Source organism: Amblyraja radiata, chromosome 10, assembly GCF_010909765.2.
Source record: "Amblyraja radiata isolate CabotCenter1 chromosome 10, sAmbRad1.1.pri, whole genome shotgun sequence".
Lineage (NCBI taxonomy): Eukaryota > Metazoa > Chordata > Chondrichthyes > Rajiformes > Rajidae > Amblyraja > Amblyraja radiata.
The window spans coordinates 48,381,635-48,404,286 of record NC_045965.1 but is presented as its reverse complement, the minus strand read 5'-3'; the positions used below and the strand labels follow the sequence as shown (position 1 = coordinate 48,404,286).

Below are 22,652 nucleotides of genomic sequence, written 5' to 3'. Positions count from 1 at the left end.
CAGCCGTCTGTAGCAACGAATTCCACAGATTCACCACCCTCTCATTCCTCCTCATTTCTAAAGGTACATCCTTTTATTTTGAGGCTATGCCTTCAGGTCCTACTCTCTCACTAGTGGAAACTATTGTTTCATAGGCATCAGGCACCATTTTTACAGGTTGTCTGTAATTCTCAATTACATTCCAACTAACTAGAAGGCACGTTCATCAGCCATGATCATATTGAATGGCGGTGCAGGCTCGAAGGGCCGAATGGCCTACTCCTGCACCTATTTTCTATGTTTCTGGATTAATATTATACTTTGCATTTGAGATATCTCAGATAACATCAAATCATTTCAGCTGGCAATAAAGTACTCAGATCATTTACAATGAGCAGATAAACTTTGAGGTATGAGTGTTGGGCATGACAATTGAAGTCTCTACACATTCTTACAACTGTGCAGTAGCATCTATCTGATGTAGAGATAGGTTTAATATCACATCCAAAAGACATCTGACAGTTTAACAACTTCAAACTACTGCTCTCAACTATCTGCTCAGCACCAATGCTCAAGTCTAAAGAACTGTGTTATATTCTTAATGATAAGGAACAAAATAACTGAACATTTATTCCAAGCCATTACCCTGTCAATCCAATAAAGATTAGGTTGTCATGTTCATCCAAAACCAAATATCATTGCCTTTGTTCTAAAAACCATTAATTGGGAAAAACCATGAATCTCATAGGAATTAATAGAATTGTGAAAGATTATATGCAAAACAACACATTATGGGGACTAGACATTTAGTGTAGGAAATACTACCCACAATTTTTTTAAATAGCATCATCTTTTGAGAGCACAATGCTAGCACTCCTCAGTCAGAAAGTTATGAATTCAAGATCCTAATCAGGCACTTCAGTGTAAAATCAAACGCTCCAACATCGGACCAAGGAAGTGCTTCAGCTTCAGAGATATCACCTTTATCAAGGCTCTGTTCAGTGAAGCATACTTAAAAAGGACAGACTATTTTCAAGGGACGATGGGAAGCTTTCAATGCTTTAGACAGTTTTTTTTTAATTTCTAAAAACAATATTATTAAAAACTAGAATAAAACAAGGAACTGCATGTATTGGTTTGCAAAAAAAAAGTGTTGGAGTAACTCAGCGGGCTAGGCAGCATCTCTGGAGAGCAGGGTTAGGTGATGTTTCAGATAGGGACCATTCTTGTGACTCTTTGCAGAAGTTTGTTGCACTAATTAGCTACCACATTTCCAGTATAATATTGATTGTAAATGACTATCCTGATTTGCTTAATTACTTCACATTTTATGGAAGTTGTTATTACCTTCCTCTTCATAGATCAACGATGACTTTCACCCCAGTTTTGTGGGTTTTTACAGAGAACAGATTCATTCAGAGGGTGGTTTGCAAGCTGACACAGGCATCTATGCACTTCCAATGTATGGACTTGTGGTTCTCAATATCATTGTTCTTGTTCTCCACTTTGAGAGATTAGGAACCTGAGATTTTAGCAGTCAGTGGAGAAGGTGCATTTTCATGGTGGTTTGGACTACATCCTTGACTTTCCCCTCTGTTCATCTGGTAATCTACTCCTGTGGCAAAGCTCAGAATACAGCGCTTGTTTCAGGAGTCCCGCTCTGGTCATGCAAATATCCTGACCTGCCCAATATGTGTAACTACAGCATTAATGCAGGGATGTTGAGAGAATAGAATATCAGCATTCATGATAAAATGCAGAGACATCAGAGACAACAGGTTTAATTATTAGATTTTGTGGCATTTGTTCACCTTTATCACTGTTGCCATTGGTTTTCATGTTTTGCTTTCTTGCCTGCAAAAATTGCTGTTCAAAACTGCATAATTACACCTTCAGCGAGGAATGCATTTCACTGGAAGACAACATCCCTGCTAGTACAAATTGTTTGGGAACAGTCACATTTCAGCTCACATGCAGGATACTTTTCGTAAGATGCTGTTTTCCCAGTAACCACACACGCAAGTCAATAGAATGAAAGAGAAAATTAGAATCTACAATGGACTGACCATTCAACAAAAAAGTAGTTGAGTGTAATAAGGTGTCAATTTCCAGTTTGTGCCTCTGATGACAAAGACCAGAACATCCAAGGCAAAATTACACGCATGCATATTTTCAACTGAAAGCAGAATTGTCAAATGTAAAGAAAATTCAATATTGATGTGGATTACTGGTTTTCATCATGACAAATGTTAGAAGAATATATATATATATGACTATAAACGCGGGTTTATAAACAGTATACAAATATTTGAGTTAACCTGCATGTCACGACACCGCAGAGAAAGTCAGCCTATGAAAAGCTGTGGCGATCCGCCTGCGTCTCATTGAAACTGATTCAGATTCAGATTCAGATTCAATTGACTCTTGATTATCCGCTGACAGATTCGATCATTCCATAAATAAGGAATCACGATTTGTATTATTTCTAACGAGAACAGTGCTGAAAGCAACGAACAGGCGCACGACATAACGAGAATTAATTTAAAGCCACATGTTTCTATGGCGCCTTCAAGCCATCGCGGAGTTTAAACGCTGCAGTCTCGTTATTGGGGAAAACGCAGCTCTTACCTCGACCTCAACCACCTCGTCATAAGCGGGTGGTGGATCAAACCCACTCCGGCTGTAATCTCCTCCACCTCCACTCCCTCCACCACCGCGGGAACCGGTCCCTCCACCTCCACCACCACCGCCCCCTCCTCCGCCAACGCCGCCGCTTCCTCCTCCTCCGCCGCCGCTTCCTCCTCCTCCTCCTCCGCCGCCGCCACCACCACCTCCGCCGCCGCCGCCGCCGCCTTGGCGGTCGCCGCTCTCCATAGGCTCGTAGCCGAGGCCAGGACTCTCGTTAGTGAGGAGGGCCACGGCCTCGTTAATGTCATTCTTGGCCATACGGAGCGCCTTGCGGATGGCGGCAGGCTCCGAGAAGCCCATGCACAGCAACGTCGTCATGTGCTCTTCCTCCACGTCCATCCCAGCAGACACAAGTCTGTCACTTCAGTCCTACTCTTCCATAGAGCCTGCACCTGATACAGGTCGCCTGCCTCAGGCTGACGCCGCGCCGGGCGTCCGGTTTCCTCACAAGCGTGCTGCGAAGACAGAATAGCTCAGCGGGCTGTTATTCAGATTAACTGAAACAGTTATACTGGATCTGAACCGCTCGGCGCCATGTTGACAAGAAGCAGCTTCCGGTTCCTACTTCGCCAGGCGAAGCCGCTCCCAATTAGCCGGACGTGACGTAGCTGCAGGCGGGTAAAGGCACAGCGCCGGAATCTTTGTAAAGGAGCCCTTTCACACGCCATCTTTGTAAAGGAGCTCTTCCACACGCCATCTTTCTACAGGAGCAATTCCCTCCCATCTTTGTAAAGGACGATGGACACAAAATGCTGGAGTATCTCAGCGGGACAGGCAGCATCTCTGGAGAGAAGGAATGGGTAACATTCCGGGTTGAGGCCCTTCTTCCGACTGAGACATTGATCAAGGAAACGTAGAATACTTCATTGTAAACTATGGGGAAGGTGGCGAAGAGTCATACAATCAGTAAAAGATTTGATTGGTGGTCATCCTCAAATTGCCGAAGGTCCGCGATCTAAAGTAGACCCCACAAGGAACTGCAGATGTTGGAATCTTGAGCAAAAAATACACAGTGCTGGAGTAACTCAGGCAACGTCTCTGGACTTTCTCCGAGGGATATCGACCTGAAACGTTGTTCATCCATCTTCTCCAGTGATGCTGCCTGATCTGTTGAGTTACTCCAGCACTTTGTCTTATTTTTTGTAAACCAACATCTGCACTTCCTTGTTTCTGCCCTCCTTTATCTGCGAGTGGTCCTACCTTCTCCCTGGTTACCATCTTGTGTTTAATTAGGTTTTAAAGTCCTTGGGATTTTTTAAAAACCGATTTACCAAAGCTATGTTGTGACCCCTTTTGGCCCTTCTAATCACCTATCTGAGTTCTTTGCTCCTTTATTAATATTCTTCAAAAGTCCTATTTGATTCCATCCTTTTAAACCTTGTGTGTGCTTCCTTTTTATTTTTGACCAAATTTATCTCTTGGTTTATCCAAGGTTCCCTTACTTTGCCATCCTTATCCCTCCTCCGCCTTACTGGAATATGTTGGTCCTGAACTTTGATCAACTGTTCTTCAAACGACTCCCACATGTCAGATGGGGACGCCCAATAACATCTGCTCCCAGTGTACCCACCTAAGCTTCTGCCAAATTATGTTGTAATTTGCCTGACTCATTTTAGTACATTCCCACAAGGTCCAGACGTATCCTTATTCAAAACAATCTTAAAGCTCACAGAAGGTACACAAAAATGCTGGAGAAACTCAGCGGGTGCAGCAGCATCTATGGAGCGAAGGAAATGGGTGATGTTTCGGGCCGAAACCCTTCTTCAGACTTAAAGCTCACAGAGTTGTGATCACGATCACAAAATGCTCTTCCACCAAAACCTGGCCAGATTAATTTCCCAACACAAGGTCCAGTATGTTCCCTTCTCGGGTTGGACTATCTACATACTGTTTCAAGAAACCCTCTTCACTCTTGGATACACCTAACACATTCTGACATGCCCAAGCCTTTGGTACTCAGCAGGTTCCAGTCAATATTGGGAATGTAAAATTCACCCACGGCCATACCATTATTTATATGAGATGTCTTCTTTATTTTCCATTACTATGGTTTAACCCTCCAGGATAGTTGATAGCTCTCAATGACCACTGTTCCATTCCTCACACTTCTCTTCCCATTCCTTCTCCCCAACCCAGAAAATCAAATGGGATTATTTGTCCTTACCATAAAAGCCTACACATTTATACGATACGAAAGAACTTTATTTATCCCAGGAGTCACCGATCCATGTTATTCAGGGATGCTGCCTGACCTACTGAGTTACTCCAGCACTTTGTGTCTTATTTTGCAATCTCAAGAGCAACTAAATTTCGCAACCTTTAGACTTTATTCAGTATTATAACCACCATTCGCATGTATAAGTGAGCTTGTTGCATTCGCAGCATTTCAAAATAAACTATTAAATGACATAACAAAACAGCTTGAGTTCGAAATAAAAGTTGATAGGTGCTAGTTCAGTTTCAGTTTAGTTTATTGTCATGTGTACCGAAGTACAGTGAGGAGCAGAATTAGGCCATTCGGCCCATAATTAAGTCTGCAATTTTGTGTCATTGTTCTGTGCTCGAGGGCTCATTGCAGTTTGAGCCACAACTTCCTTCCAGATCAACCCATTAACACTGGAGTCTTTCCTACCCTGTAAAGTCACGTAACCCCATCCTATTACACGGAGAGTGTGTTCAGAACTTCATCAACAACGTTTTGATTGGTCCTCAAATAGTTTACTTTTGGCTGTCACAGCACTTATTTTTGGCTGTTACATTTTTTATCCGTGGGTAAGTATGTGACTTATTAAAAACAACAAATCACTCTACACTTTTAAATAGTTCTACATCGTACATTTTTTTACAACCTGGCTATATTACTTATCGACCTCGGCCATATTAACAAAAAAAAAGTTTCTAAGAACTTGTAATTTAATTAAAAAATGATGTTCTCGTGTTTAAATGTTCGAAAAAAAAAGCATTCTAAAATTTTTTTTTAAATGTAGATAGTTATCATTCTTGAATTGATTAGTGGGTCACAATGCTTCTGGGGCATATCTTAGCCTCTCATTAGTTCTTGTGGGCAGATCTTGTGGCGAGGCATATCCGCATATGTAATGCTTCAATAGACAGACAATAGGTGCAGGAGTAGGCCATTTGGCCCTTCGAGTCTGCACCGCCATTCAATGTGATCATGTCTGATCATCCCCAATCAGTACCCCGTTCCTGCCTTCTCCCCATTTCCCCCGACTCCGCTATTCTTAAGATCCCTATCTAGCTCTCTCTTGAAAGCATCCAGAGAACCTGCCTCCACCGCCCTCTGAGGCAGAGAATTCCACAGACTCACCACTTTTAAACTCCAGAGTGTACAAGCCCAGCTGCTCCATTCTCTCAGCATATGACAGTCCCGCCATCCAGGGAATTAACCTTGTAAACCTACACTGCACTCTCTCAATAGCAAGAATGTCCTTCCTCAAGCTAGGGGACCAAAACTGCACACAATACTTAGGTATGTAGCAAAGCGTACCTGAAGCGTCGCTGAAAATCTGTCGCTGCGGGTGTGCGCGATTTTGGCGCCGTTTAGAGGGGGGCGGGTTTAAAACGCGATTTCCCCTAGGCTGTTCAAATCGAGGATGTTCAACCTAGTTAATTATTAACGAAAAATCGCTGGAAGATTCCGTCGCTTTAGCTGTTATTACTTTTAAGGGCTTTATCTAATTGTTATAGTAGTTTAAAAATTAACCTCTAAACCGCCGGCAACCGGCCGGATCTCATACAGGGGACAATAGAAGGTAGGCTGTTTATTTTTACATTAAAAAGGGCTTCTTAAGATCCCTTTATACAAAGTTTAATGTTGCGAGTAGCTAATTTTGGGCCCATTATATCCCGCAGTATTTTTCTGGGCATTTGAGGGCACAAATCTACCGCAATGTGAACGTTCTAAACCAGCGCGTTCACAGCATCCCACTAGAAAGCTGATTTAAATGGACTTTAATTTACAGCAATTGAACACTAAATTCCTTCCATTTGGCTTATAAATTAATGTAAATGAGATTTAAAAATCATGTTTTATTGTGAATTATTTGTGAATATTATTTGGACACTTGGGCTATTTAAAAATGTTAATCATTTATTAAGAAATGGATAGATGTTTAGATCTAGTAATTGAAGTTTGAAATTAGCTACAATTGGGTAACTAACTAATTATATGCTTTAATTTCAGGTCATCCAAGTAAGATTATTTTATATTTGTTTCAGAATGCTTCAATCTACGATAACTGAAAATGTCATTCAGTTCTCTTAATTTTTAAGAAAGTTATGGGCTTTTGACTGTCCACGATCACAGCTTTTTTGTTATGTCCATAGAAAATCAATAGGGAACAAGATGCTAATTTTCGAGTATGAAAATGGCCATAACATTTTAAATACTTGAGATATGAAAGTGAATTAGGTGTCAAATTAAACTTCTTTTTATGCTTTATCTGATGGGATAAATTGCAGACTTGATTTTTAAAATCTCAAAATTTTGTAACATTGCTACAATACTCCAGATGTGGTCACACTACGGCTCTGTACAACTGCAGAAGGACCTCTTGGCTCCTATATTCGATTCCTCTTGGTATAAAGGCCAACATGCCATTCGCTTTCTTCACTGCCTGCTGTACCTGCATGCTTACTTTCATAGACTGATGTACAAGGACCCCCAGATCCCGTTGTACTCAAAGATTATAGAGCGGAGTCTTTGGTTGTACTTCCCCTTTTCCCAACTTGACGCCACTTCCCCTTTTCTCAATTTGACGCCACTCCCCCCTTTCCCAACGACGCTTCATTTGCTGTTTGGAAGTGTTTCAGTGCTGTGGTGTTTGTTTGGCCGCTTTCGTGTTGCAGTGGGATGTAAACAAGGTATGTTCGAACTTAGTTTGTAAATCAGAAATAAAAGAGCAGGCGTTTTGTTGTTGAGGATCCGGATCAGAATTTCTGCCTGCAGGGGGTGGCATCGGCAGTTTATGGAGGAATGCAGAGTCGACAAGGAGAAATATCGTGTTCAAAAGGGAACTGCAGATGCTGGAATATCGAAGGTACACACAATTGCTGGGGAAACTCAGCGGGTGCAGCAGCATCTATGGAGCGAAGGAAATAGGCGACGTTTCGGGCCGAAACCCTTCTTCAGACAAATATCTCCCACTTTCAAATTGTTGGTGCGCAAAAGGCAGAAAATTGCATTTAACGCTGATTGCTATTATTTTTTTTTAAAAATTAAGTATTTGCACCCCATTTACTTAACTCTTTCCGTCAAATGGAAAGCATTTGGACCCTATCTGGAGAAGGGTTTCGGCGCGAAACGTCGCCTATTTCCTTCGCTCCATAGATGCTGCTGCACCCGCTGAGTTTCTCCAGCATTTTTGTGTACCTTGGACCCTATCTGGAACAGGATCAAACCCATTTGTGGAATGTTACCAGGCTTTGTTAATGTTGTCTATCACGAAATTGACATGCTTGCGATTTTCTGTCGGCAAACGTTTCAACACCTATACACAGCACTCAAATTATCTACATTTCATTTTGCAAAGTATATCCCTCGATATTCTTTACCCAATGGAGGTAGGCTGCACGTTTAAGTTTTTTTAAAACCTGATCATGTTTTTGCTCCGAAGGTAGATACAAAAAGCTGGAGTAACTCAGCGGGACAGGCAGCATCTCTGGAGGGAAGGAATGGGTGAGGTTTCGAGTCGAGACCCAACTTCAAACTTCCTGTCCCGCTGAGTTACTCCAGCATTTTGCGTCTACCTTCGATTTAAACCAGCTTCTGCTGTTCTTTCCCACACATGTTTGTGTTCCTGCATTTCGGTAACGGCAGTGGAAGTCGCCCCGATTGTGTCAATCTATCAGCCCAGTCTTCCGCCGTTGGACTTAGGTTTAACGTTTAAATTTGCCATGTTCCCCAGGTGCCGTCTTTCACACCGTGCTCTCCTCCGCACAAAGAGCTAGTCTTAAATAAGAGTAATTCTCCCCCCCCCCCCCCCCCCCCACACCCCCCCCACACACACACACACACACACACTATCAAAACATTGAATTGGCGCTCTTGGGGGGGAGGGGGCATAAAAACATCGTTCACAAACTGGCTGCGCTGATTTAATCAAACACATTTCAGAAAGCATACCTTCTCAAAGAATTGCGTGACATTTCTGAGATGAATGCCGATTGGTTCCATACTACTTGGCATATAACCAAAACCAGATTTGCCACACCAGGAGATTGTGGAGTAGATGGATTTTTCCTTCAACAACCCATTCCCTAACTCTAAACATTGTCAGCAGATGTTGATCACGCTTAGAGGCCCCTTAAGTAACTTCTGTATGCAATGCTGATATCCTGTTTTGGCTAAAATAAAACATGGTGGTGTTGACGTTTTTGCTGCTCGCCTTTATAATGTTGCTGGTGACATGTAGGGAGTAACTGCAAGAGTAGGCAATTGGATTTTAAGCTGTTTTGCTATTCAGCAAAATAATAATTGCTACCACAATGTTTTCTTCTGCACTATCCTTGCATCCCTTGATTCCATTAAGGTTCCAAAATCTGTTGACCACTGAATGAACTCAGTTACTCAGTCTCTGCAGCCCCCTTGGGTGAAGAATTCCAAAGATTCACTACCCTCCGAATAAAGACAATTCTCCTCATCTTAGTCTGGAATGGTCCATCCCATATCCTGAGACCGTGAGCTTTGATTCCAAACTCCTCAACTTGGGAAACAGTCAGTTTGTTGAGCTCTGAAATCTCCCCTCATATATACTCTAGAGAATATAGACATGGCCGACTTGAACTGTCCGCATGGAACAAACTCGTTATTCCTGGATCCAATCCAGCGATTGCATGGTCAAATATTGGTGTTCCATGATTTGTTTTTGACTGGATTTATGGTTTAAAAAAAAGGCCTATCAATGCATCTTTAGTCTTAGTTTAGTTTAATATCTCTGTCTTCTCAGATTAAAAACTGAGGAATAGCCCAAGCTATTTGGAGTAACTTTGAACATCTTTGGGCAATCAAAGGATGGGGTTGCCTTTCAAATATTTGTGGCAAATGCACTCTGTTTAACTACAGGATTAAAAAGAGATGGTTAGGTTGTTTGAATCATATCTGCTCAAAAAAAGGAATTGCTGGAAGAACTCTGGTCAAGCAGCATCTATGGAAAAATATATTAATTAGTGATTGATGTCAGTGCTCTTCCTCAGAACTGGAGGAAGAATAGAGGCTTTACAGTTTTCAAAGCAAAGTTGAGTGAGGAATAAGGCAAAGTACTACATAGAAATAAGACAGATCAGTTAATAAAGAGCAGAAGTACTAATCAGTGACAAGACATTTTAAAGAAATACAGGATGAGAAAGGTTCAGGAACAGGATGTGTAGGAATGAACTGCAGATGCTGGTTTGAAACCGAAGATAGACACAAAAAGCTGGAGTAACGCAGCGGAACAGGCAGCATCTAAAGAGAAGGAATGGGTGACGTTTAGGATCGAGAACCTTCCTCAGGAGCAGGATAATGGGAAAAGATTAAAGTGTGGTCTACCTGAAATTTTTTATTTCGCAAGTTTTCAAAATGCTTAGACAGAAGCTAAGCTGTTGTTCTAGTTGCACCGGGCCTTGCAATGACAGTGAGGATGCCACCGACAGATGGGTCAGAATGGGAGCGGGGCCGGGAATTGAGGCATACAGCTGGAAGCTGGGGGTCGGCCCTGTGGATTGAGTGTCTGCTTTTGGTTTCTCCAATGTTGAGGAAGTCACACTGTTAAACACCAAATGCAGTTTTTCATACATCTGCTCCTTAGCCTGAGAATGGTGTCACTGAAAATACGTGTTCGTTCTACATGATGGATCAGAATCTAAAATATTGATGTGCAGATTTGGAGGTTGCACAGGGGCGCAGTTGCCTCACATTTCCAACGATCTGGGTTCCATCCTGATATCCAATGCTTCCTCTGTTGGTTTTGCAGATGCGCAGCTCCCTACATGTGGGTTTCCGCCAGGTGCTCCATTTTTTAACTGAATCTCATGGACTTGCTGGCAGGTTAATTGACCACTAAATTGTCTCAAGTGTGTAGTTTAGTGATAGAATCTGGCAGGAGTTGAGTATAATGTGGGTGAATCAAGTGGGATTAATGTAGATGGTGGACCAGAGGATTTGTTTCTATGTTGTTTGTCTCTGACTCCTAAAAGCATATTACTGTAGAAACTGGAGATACTCAGCAGGGCAGTTTAGAATAAACATTTCAAGTGATAAATTTTATTTAATCATTGCCCTGGATTATTTAAATGTTTCTCTTTCCACAGATGTTGTATAAACTCATTAGCATTTCCAGGAAAGTGTCGCTAACATATGATTATCTTTTAATGAAACCAGAAGAAATCGGTAGGCTATTCTGGCTAAGTGCGCAGAATAAATGGCATCTATTGGGTTTGCCTTTTTAAGAGAAAAATTCTGAAATAGAAGGTCAACTGAACCAAATGTTCCACACCGAATCTGTCTGTAAAAGTTACTTGAACTGGGCTTTATGTCAAATTTTACAGAGTAAAATTGACAAACAGGATAATTGGAGTCTTCTACATTTAAATTTTTCAATTTTAAAGGAAGTTTTTCTTTATCTAATCCAAATTTTAGGAACGTGCAAGGGATCGTGATGGGATTGCAGCGATCATTACTCGCCATTCTTTTGGGGGCAGCAATCATTCTGGCAACAGCAAACAATGACACCAGAATCTGTCAGGTGGCTCCTCACTGGGAGATTGGAAACCAAAGTCCAATGGAGCAGCTGTCTGGGCAACTGGTTGTGGTGGCCCTTCTCAAAGCAAGCTGACAGTTCTGCCTAACGCAGGCTGCTAAGTAAGTATGGCACTTTACCTAAACTGTTCTTGTACAAATGTTCTACACCATCATCTCTACGCAAGAGCATTGGCTGGTGACTTGCTGTCGACCCTTTCTCTCATTATCTGTTAGCCAGTGCATGAGAGTGCCAAGAAGTGACAAGCTCTTGCTTTTCATTTCCTCTCATCCACTCTAGGTCGATGGTAGAGAGGAAAACAACCCTTTTGTTCAATGGCTTTTCTCTGGCAGACACAAACCAAGAGGTTATGTTGTCAAGAACTGCAGATGTGAAACGATATGCTGGTACAGATATCAAAAGTACTGAGGGCTATTTTTATAAAGTGTTCTTGGAAATTAACTATTCCTTATTGTTTATGTGGTGATTGAAACCGTATGTTAAAACATAAACTTTATTTCTATTATGAAACTTTTGATTTGGTCATGTTTGGCAAGTTTTCCCATCAAGGCTTACAGAATTTACATTATGTTATAGTGAATGAGAAAATTCTTGAATCCAGGGCCATTTAGTTTAGACATACAGCGTGGAAACAGGCCCTTCGGCCCACTGAGACCGCGCTGACCAATGATCACCCATACACTAGTTCTATCATACACACAAAAAGACAATTTGCAGAAGCTGATTAGCCTGCATGTCTTTGGAATGTGGGAGGAACCCGGAGCACCCTGAGAAAACCCATGCAGTCACAGGGAGAACGTACAAACTCTGTACAGACAGCACCCATAGTCAGGATCGAACTCTTGCACTGCAAGGCAGCAAGTCTACCACTGCGACACTGCTTCCTCAAGCTTTGACCATGCTTTGGAAACTCAAACAAAATACTCCCATGAGTATCACTATTTACCAGCAATCGCTGTTTCAAGCTGATGTTTCACATTTCTTTCCCTTATTAAAAGATTTATTTTACAATAAGAAAAATATTTCTTAGAACCGATTACTGTTGTCTTTTGCTTTAGAAACATTTCAGATTCAAAGGTAAATAATAAAGACATAGCTTGATTTAACTTCCCATACAAACAAAAATGAGTTGTAAATTGCTGGATTCGGTGAACAAAACGTTTATCTTTCCAAGCAGTCTGTGACACCATGAGATCACTAGGTATACGCATTTTAAAAACAAAATGAAATTTGAAATCTCTAACCTGCATACTTGCCTTCACACTACACTCAGTAAGGTAATGGTATTGACGGCTTGCATTTTTTTAATAGATTAGGCATTTTGCGTGACAAGCTTTCCCTTCAAGGCTTGAAGAATATACATTATATTATCGTGAATGAGAAAACACTTGAATCCAGGGTCATGTTTTGGAAACTCAAACAGAAAACTCCCAAGAATATCACTGTTTATCAGCAATCAGCGTTTCAACCTGATGTTTGGCGCATCCTGAGGGGGAACAAGGATGACTTCCTCATCTATGATAGGTTCGTATTTTTAGTTGTAGCACTGAATCGAACATTGTTGTTAAGCAGGTTCATTGACCTCTTCAAATATTTGTGTATACTAGTTAAGTATTGTTAAGACCACTGGGAAAGTTGCAATACCTATGTTGTACTTTTGTATGATAAAGAAATGAAGAGCAACCTTTTGCTTTATCAATTGGGGAATGGCCCTTTGGTACCTTGCCAAGTAACCATGTAGGGTCCAGTTTGCCATTATCACCAAACCAGATCTGCTGCTCCTTGACGTGCATGCAACCATCAGCAATAGTAAGACACAAAATGCTGGAGCAATTCAGCAGGTCAGGCCGCATCCCTGGAGAACGTGGATGGGTGACATCTCGAGCCGTGCCCCTAGCCAAAATGTCACATATCCTTGTTCTCCAGGGTTGCTGCCTGATCCACTGAGTCACTCTAGTACTAGGTGTCTTGTTATTGTAAACCAGCATCTACAGTTCCTTGTTTTATATAATCAGCAAAACTAATCTTGCTTGATATGTTATATTTTTGTCCCTTTTTTTATTCGGGTGAGGCAGACGAGATTTTCAAATTATGTTGGCCAGGATATAAGTTTAGAATTTTTTTGGTCTGGGTGGCACAAAATCAAGATGGCCCTTTTTGCCACCATGATACTAGCTATTATTTTACAAACTGAATGGTTGTTGAGGTCTCGTGTTTACCTTGTAAATCAGTTTCAACTCATAATGTTATCTGAATGGTTTCCTTTACAGATGCTGCCCGACCAGCTGAGTTCCATCAGCAGTTTGTTTTTTTACTCCAATTGTATTGTAATTTAAATTTGGAAGTGGGATTGCTTGCTTTGTAATTTGCCTGGTTAATTCAATGTTTGTGAATTTTTATTTTTTATCTTTCCCCTAGATGTGGCAAATTGACCTTTCATATCACATCTCCATACAGCTACCTTAACTTTCGCTATGTTGAAGCGGCAATCATGGCTACATATAACACAGATTACTGTGGGAACTGCACGGGCAGCAGTACCACTCTGGAGGTAATTGTTAGCATTAATCATGTCTCGGAAAGATTGCACTGATGGCTGGTAAGGGGGGGGGGGGGGGGGGGTCACAGTAGTTTAAAAAGTGTTTGTGGCATCTTTATTCCTGAAAATGTCATAGAACAATGCATCAGTAAATTAACTACTAGACTGATTTTTTTTCAAAGGAGACTGAAGCCATCCTTTTCTTTTCTTGTAACCTCATCGTCATCTATAGAGTAAATGATATTCATTCTAATACCACAGGTTTGAAAAGCATGACTTTTGAAACTCAATTTTGTTATTGCAACAGGCGACCAGCTACATCTCAACTGGACCCAACTGGGAATATTCTCAACATCATTCCAGGAGCTTGAAATAAAGATATTTTAAGATTGGAGAATAATGGAAAAAGTTCCCTTCACAAATAAGAGCCAAATGCCAATATTGATCCCTATGCTACAAGTAAGAATTCCTTTCTTTCGTTTTGGGACATATGACAATAAAATACTCCTATTGATGTAAGGATGCTAGTTTGACATTTGCTATCTTGAGATAATATTGTTTTTATTTCAGGATGAATATATATAATATCACATCTTTTTAATCCCATTCATTCTGATAATCTGCACATGACTGCAGTCTAATCTGGCATTAATGACGAGTATTGATAGTGAAATCATGATGAAAGTAAATTACTACCCCAGTTAACTAACGGGGGAACTTTTGTTTGTGGCCCCTTTAATCCACCCCACTGCCCCCCCCCCCCCCCCACCTCATTGATCCAAAGCATGTATCAATCCAGCTGTTCTTATGAATATAGGAAAACAAGTGATCTAGTCACCATGATCTCACCTGAATCCTGTGTTCTTGTGCATCTCCTACATGGAGATATATGTGGGGTACCAAGAATAAGCTAAATTGGGACATTCCTTGATATCCACAAAGATAGTAGAATGTTTATTGTGGGAAGGGAAGACGAGGAGGAATGTTGGATTATTACCTTGACAGAGATGCTCTATGTTAAATATTAATATTTTGATTTGGCTTTTGATGTACTATTCAGTAGAACCTATTTCTATGGTGTTCTTGTGCTCAATGAAGTCTAAGGTTCAAGCTAGGTACTAGTAGCTATAGACTGACCACTGCACAGAAAACTTAAAGGAAAAGTTTTTAACTGATTTGTACAGATTGTCACCACCATTCCGATCATAAGACGAGAATATTTTTTTAAATGGGCATTAGGCCCCTTGAGTTTATTCTGCCATTGAGTAAGATCATGACTGATCCAACTTTCCTTGTTCATCTTCTCTACCACACCCTTGATTCACCTCCTGATTAAAACAAGTTATCTATGTCAGCTTTGAATATATTCGATTCGGCCTCCATAGCATTCTGGGGCAAACAATTCCGAAGACACTCAAACCTTGAGAAAAAATCTCTTTCTGCATTTAGTACTTCCTCCCTGATTCCCTCAAGTCTTAGATTACATCATGTAGCCAACAATTATCATGTAGCCAGCATTTACCTTGTCAACTTCTCTAAGACTCTTGTATGTTTCAATAAGATCATCTCTCATTCTTCTCAGCTTCAATGAGTGCTGACCTTTCTTCCTAACACATCCCTCCATACACAGGATGTACTCCAAGAACATCCCTTTATGAAGTTGACCCAATCAAGGGTTCAAAAGGGTATTTGGTGTGTGCTTTGTGAAAAATAACTTGCAAAGCAAAGGAGAAAGAGTATGACAATGGGGTTCAACAGTATTTTCTATAAGGAGCCAGGTGGGTTATGTAGCCTCTTCTTGTATCACAGTAGTTTTGGGAAATGGTACAGCATCCTTGTGATTTGCCCAAGATCAATTGAATGGAGTCAGATATTGAATTTACAGCATTAGTGCATTGCCAACAATATTTCCCCCTAGTCCATTGCATCTGATGGAAGTAACTTGGTGTTTAACAAGGATTCCATCCGTTGCTACCAATGCTTCTGTTCTTCGACTTCATTTGGGGATTTTGTATGCACATGAATATCTAGCAACTCAGGTAGTTTCCATCCTTTGGACATTTTTTTTCATCCCAATTGTTACCTTGCTTTGATTTGCATAACTGAAACTCTTGGAAACTGGAAGGAAGTGCCCTTTTGGCCTAATGCATAAGGAATCCGACTTTAGTGCTTGATGTCACATCATCAGAAGATTGCAGGTTGGAGTCCTGTCACGGTCATTAGTGGCAGCACAGTGGCACGGCTGGTAGAGCAGCAAACTCTCAGCACCAGTAACCCATATTTGATCCTGACCTCTGGTGCTGTCTGTGTGGTATTTGCATGTTCTCCCTGTGACCTTGTGTGCTTCCTCCAGGTGTTTCCATATTCCAGAGACAGTCAATCCCAAATTGACTTCTGTAAATTTCCCCTAACGTAGGGAATGGATGAAAAAGTGGGGTAATATAGAAAAGTGCGAACAGGTGATCGATGATCGCGTGTGCTTGGTGGACCCATGGGCCTGTTTCCATGCTCTATCTCACAACTACACTCTTTCAATCTGCTTGTTGTCAGGTGTGTGTGGTATTTGTGTTTACTTATTCGGTGCTGTTACTAATTTTAGTTTGTTTCATGTTTCCAACATCTGCATTTTTTTGCCTTTATATTATGTAAAATTTATCTCAATGAAAAATGTAATTAACTTTTTAATAACCTAAACTGATGATCAATAAATAACAATTGAAATTGAATTTTGAGGGTTTTCTTTCAATTACAACATAAACAAGTGAAATGAAAAAAAAATCCAAGTGATTGCAAGTGACATTTAAAAATGTACAAGCGCTGGTGTGGTTATAATTTTGAATGCAATGTTTCCAATTCTAATTGCTATCTCAGCCATTTTCTCCCACCCAGATTCCTGCAGAACTCTTCCAACCATCAAATACTACATATGATTCTCCTTTGAAAGATCAAATAATTGTAGTTAAAACATTTGTAATAGAAAAAAATCACGTGGTTAAAGTGCACATTGTCAGATTTTAATAAAGGCCATTTTATACATTTTGGAAACCAGAGCACCCAGAGGAAGCCCACACAATCTCAGGGAGAATGTGCAAACTCCATAGACACCACCCCAAGGCAGGATTGAACCTGGGTCTCGGGCGCTGTGAGGCATAAAGTCTCCCACCTGGGCCACTGCGTCACGCACAGTTAGATCGCATGGGATACAGGGAGAGCTGTGAGCTGGATATGTAATTGGCTTGATGGTAGGAAACAAAGGATGATGATGGAACTTAGATTTTTGGACTGGAGGCCCATAACTATTTGCTCACTGGTCTGCGCTGGACACATTGTTGTTTGTCATTTATATTGGCAACTGAGATGAGAATGTGCTAGGCATAGTTAGTAAGTTTGGAGGTAACATAGTTAATAAATTAGCAGGTGACACTAAAATAGTGGTATTGTAAACAGAGAGGAAGGGTATCAAGAATTGCAGCAGGATGTGGATTAGTTAGGCAAATGGGCTGAGGAATGGCAAATGGAGTTCAATTAGGAGAAGTGTGAGATATTGCATTTTGGGAAGTCAAACTAAGGTAGGACTTTCACAGTTTAAAGGTAGGCCCTTGGGGAATGTTATAGAACAGAGGGATGTAGGTGGTCGATACACAGTTTACTGTAAGAAAACTTTTGACATGCTAGCAGTATGACAGCCATGTAGTTGTAAAAGTTGTGAGGCCACACTTGGAGTACTGTGTTCATTTTGGTCACCCTGCTATAGCAAAGATGTCATTAAGCTGGAAAGAGTGCTGAAGAGATTTATGAAGATGTTGCCAGTCCTCCTATTGTGGAAAGAAGTTGTGCATGCTCTGACTTAATCTCCTCTGTTGCACGGAAATAAAATCATGAGGGAATAGGTAGGGTGATGCTTGCACCCCTTTACCCAGAATAGGGGAATCAGGAACTAGAGTTGGGTTGAGTGGAGTGTTTCCATGCTGCATGACTATAATTGAAATCTGGAAACCACACCTTGAATAAATGAGGATAAAATTTAATGTGAAAGGTGCATGATTTTATGGGAACCTGATGGGCAACTTTTTCACACCAAGGGTGATGCATATGTAGAACAAGTTACTGAAGAAAATGTTGAGGCAAGTATGATAGCAACATTTCAAACGCATTTGAACAGGTGGAGGGATAGGAAAGGTTTAGAGGGATATGGGCCAAACTCGGGTAAATTGTACTAACTTAGATATGTACCCAATGGAGCGAAGGAATATAGGGTACACATATTCTTCTGAAGAAGGGTCTCGACCTGAAACGTCACCTATTCCTTCACTCCATAGATGCTGCCTCACCCGCTGAGTTTCTCCAGCATTTTTGTCTACCTTCGATTTTTCCAGCATCTGCAGTTCCTTCTTAAACATAGATATGTACCCTGGTTGGCATAGGCAAGTTGGGTCGAAGGATGTGTTTCCATGTTGTATGACTCTTTAGAAACCACATCTTGAATACATGAGAAGATAAGAAATTACTGGTGAGTATTCAACACATGGAAATAGGGGAATCTTGAAATTGTTCAGAATTTCTTAGAATATTGCAACATGGTCCTTTAAACACTTCAGGACAAATTTGACATTGAGAACTTAAATGGATACATAAAATTTTACAAGGAGACAGGGATAGGAACTGAATAAACACTTACTTTCTGGGTGTCTGATTGTGAATCGGATAGTTTATTACATTCCTGAATGATGATTATAGCCTCAAGTTTTCCCAAGTTCAAATCAAAATGTCTAGTTGAAATAGAATCTAATGCTTCTGGTTTTCTGGTGAACCTAATGGTTCACTCTTTTTAGATAAAACAATGCAGGGTTGCCTTTCACCATGCTCCATCTTACAGCTTAGAATTTTAACAAAGGATTTAGCTGAAGTAGGGGAGGTGAAGATTTTCTTGAGAGATTTTGTCGAGTTTGCAAATGAAATGTGTTTGACTTTACCTTTGGGCGTACTATGTACGTACCTGACTGCACCTGAAGCAACATTGACTGCTGATTTTAGGATAGACCGATTTCTATTTGGGGGACTGTTAAAGCCATTTGCTTTATGATCAAATGCAACTGAGGTCCTTGGCGTCTTCTTGTACCTTGGTGCTAATACATTCTGAGTCATCCAAATGTTTATTTTGTTGCATTCTTCATTATCTGAGGAACATGATCCAATTTTAATGGATAAATCGTTGTTATTCTTAATCCAGTGTAATAATGGATGGTACACTATTTTGCAATGTTTCATGACACTTATCCATTCTGCTATCTCTTTTTTCCGATTTCTATTCTTCCTCAAGTGTAACAGGCAACAGGTAATGGTTGTTAATATCATGCATGCTCCAAAAATAACAAAAAAGGGTAAAACCCAATCTGAAAATAAAGCAGAAGGAGATCAAATAAAATATTGTCTTTTTCGCCTCCAATACTGAATGCAAATGGTTTCAATATGTCTGGATTACTGCCTTTATTCTCTTCCAACCTTTCTATTTTGCATTCCTGAATTTCTAGCTACAAACATAATTGGAATTGGTGTTGCCTATAATAAGGCAATATAAAGGGGTATAAGGTGGAGTATTTTATTAAAGAAGTCTGTATAACTTCAAATAGTCACCAGGGATAAGTGCCAGAAACTGATCAGTAGAGAGTCATGGCAGAAACATACAAAAATGCTATAGTCATAGAGTTGCCCAGTACAAAACAAACCATTCTGCTTAATTCTGACTTCCATGCACTCATGTGCACCAATCTCACTGTTTCCCTCCCATCCACATTAACACCCTCTTCAATCTCCTGCCACCCAACTATAATCAGAGCAGTTTACAGTGGCCATTTAAATACCAACCAACATCTCTTTGTAATGTGGGTGGGCACATAGCCATAAGGAGAATGGGGGAATTCTGCAGAGACAGCATAGTCCTACCTTCTTATCTCTAAAATGGTGGAGATTGTGAATCTAGATGGCTGAAGCTGTGAGGATGAGTGATCACACTACCCTCTCTTTTTTTTTTTTACAGGGCCTCAAACCTTTGAGGCTGGAGAGCCATTTTCACCTAGTCACAGATAATTCTAGTCCAAAATCGTTCTAGTTCAAAATAGGTGCTAAAACATAAAATGATAGAAATGATCAGCATATCTGGCAGTATTTATGGACCGAGATAAAGTTAGCGTTTCAGACTACCAGCCTTTCATCACAGGTTGGTCCACTGCATGTTTTCAGTATGCAGAAATTACAGGGGCTAATTATACCCACAAGCATATCTTTATTGGACAAGGGGCTGGGGAGTGGGAGTGCTGGGTTGAGGTGAGTTTTGGCAGTAATTAAAGATCTCGCCCTGACATTATGTATTGCTGAAGAATTTGGGCTATATTTTTTTCTTAGTTCGGGCATTCTTTAACATACCATAATTACTGATTGCCTCAACCAGCCTCCTTTAATTGCTGATGTATTAAACTATGCTGACACATTTGCCCAATATTAGCCAAGCACCAGTCCCAATTCACAACTTCCAACTGCCCTTCCACTCTGGGATCTTCCCTTTGACTCAATTGCTTCACAATATCCACCATTTAGTGATAGAAAGGTAGGATCAATCCTACTGCAATAAAGCCTATGATATCTGAGGTGTTTCATGATGCATGGAATATCCATGATGCGTAGTTCAGGAGTTCCTATAATATTTAAAGAGAGGACGTTTCTGCTCCTCTGATCCTGGATATCAGTAGAACATCCTATAAGAGCATCCGCAGAGACGGTATCAGATATGGTGGTGAAGTGCAGTTGGTGTCAATAATTTACTCATGGTACAATGTATGCTAGGGTGGTGTTACAAAGAACAGTGTATGGCCGATCAATTGAAGGCGCAAAGGATGATTCCCCGGACAGCTGGAAAAAAAAAGGACTGTCACTTTTGTTAAGATACATTTAACGTGATTGGAAAAGTAATCAAAGTGACACTAGGGAGGTCCTCCATTCAGTTAGGATCTAGAATCCAACGTCACGGGTTGAAGCGCAGTAAGATTCAATTCAAATGTCCAAAGGGGAGTAGGAAATGTATTGAACATAGAAAGAATCGGACTGGGGCTAACTGAATGCTCTTACATGGAACTGATGGAGTTCGATGGATTGAACGTGCTGTGTAATGACGTTTCAGTAATCGCGGGAGTGGGGTGGGAGATTGCAACCTTCACGTGGTCCGCCCTGTTTCGACGAATGCAATCAAGTTTAAGTTCAATTTCAAGTGAGTTTATTGTCATGTGTCCCTGTATAGGACAATGAAATTCTTGCTTTGCTTAAGCCCACAGAAAATAGTAGGCATTTACTACAAAACAGATAAATGTGTCCATATACCATGATATAAATATATACAATTCGATGGCATCAACCTCGTGTGCACAATCAAATAATATTAAATAGAACAAGTTGTCCTACAATTTTAGGCTGTACACGCCTTACACAATAAGAAGAATCATGGGAGTGTCTCTGCAAACAAAATAAAAAGTGAGGCTGCATTTTAGTTTATTTAAACTGTAGGAGTAAACCTTGATATTATGAGCCTATATGACAATGGATTTACTTTGGGACATCGCATAACAAAGCACAAGTTCTTTCTTTAAAATGTGGTTTAAATCCTTCTGATATTGCATACTTACTGTTTGGTATTATCATCTGAATTGGGGGAATAATTTCAGAGCCCTCTGCAATAACGTTTAAAGACTCAGTCCTGGCCCAGTGCCCCTTTAGTATGGAATGTAATTGTCTATGACGCTGATCTCTGTGACATGGTCGCACTCGGAGTAAGAACATGCTTCGTTTCCACGGGCTCGGGAGTCTGGACCTCGAGGCCATTCCCCAGCTCCATCAGCACCAGTGTAAAAATAAACCCATCAAATCCGTACCAGATCCATGTAAGAGCAATCCAGCTGGTCTCATGCCTTTGCAAAATATTTCCATTTTAGATATCTGTCCTAATTCCCTTTTGAACATCGGAATCGGAACATCTACTGATACACTGACAATGATTTGCAGACAAAGACACAAAATGTTGGCGTAACTCGGCGGATCGGGAAGCATCTCTGGATAGAAGGAAAGGGTGACTTTCGGGTCGAGACCCTTCTTCAGATTTTTTTTTTTTGTCTATCCTCTGTGTAAACCAGCATCTGCAGTTCCATTCCACACACATTCAGAATTCTAGATCCTCACCGCCCAATGCAGGCGTTGCTGGCACTCTGACAGAAGGAAGAGTAACAATGGTACGTGACTGAGGAAGAGGTTAACAAGCAGGGAAGTGTCTAAGATGTGCAGGAAAGAACTGCAGATGCTGGTTTACATCGAAAGGTAACAGACGCAAAATGCTGGAGTAACTCAGCGGGACAGGCAGCATCAAATATCATAGAGCGCTCTGTGATCTTTGGGCAGCATCTCTGGGGAGAAGGAATAGGTGAAGAAGGGTCTCTCCAGAGATGCTGCCTGTCCCGCTGAGTTACTCCAGCATGTTGTGTGTGTTGTCTATAATGCACCAGCAACAATGGACTGTGACGACTTGGCGTCTCTGACGTTGCAGCCGCCGTCCGTCACCCCGAAGGTCGATCCTCATTGGTCGGATTCGAGCTGAAGTGTGATTGGTCGCTGCTCGTCCAATCCCCGGTTCGCAAAGGGCGTTGCCC

General features: G+C 41.0%; 2 protein-coding genes across 2 annotated transcripts in view; one reads left to right on the top strand and one right to left on the bottom strand.

The window, feature by feature from the left end:
- usp24 (ubiquitin specific peptidase 24) overlaps positions 1-3,241 on the bottom strand; it is a 138,688-nt gene extending 135,447 nt beyond the window's left edge. The window contains exons 1-2 of the mRNA XM_033028759.1: positions 2,844-3,241; positions 2,608-2,762 (exon numbers count right to left, since the gene is read on the bottom strand). Of these exons, the coding sequence (XP_032884650.1) occupies positions 2,608-2,762; positions 2,844-3,006 (318 nt within the window). The 5' untranslated portion in view covers positions 3,007-3,241. The remainder of the gene's footprint in view (positions 1-2,607; positions 2,763-2,843) is intronic.
- Positions 3,242-7,415: 4,174 nt separating this feature from the next.
- Positions 7,416-16,691, top strand: LOC116977894 (selenoprotein Pb-like). The gene is made up of 5 exons (XM_033028757.1): positions 7,416-7,551; positions 11,306-11,527; positions 12,738-12,950; positions 13,845-13,977; positions 14,273-16,691. Exons 2-5 carry the CDS (start codon positions 11,325-11,327, stop codon positions 14,339-14,341), a joined length of 618 nt encoding a protein of 205 aa, XP_032884648.1. The 5' UTR covers positions 7,416-7,551; positions 11,306-11,324; the 3' UTR covers positions 14,342-16,691.
- Positions 16,692-22,652: the final 5,961 nt, after the last annotated feature.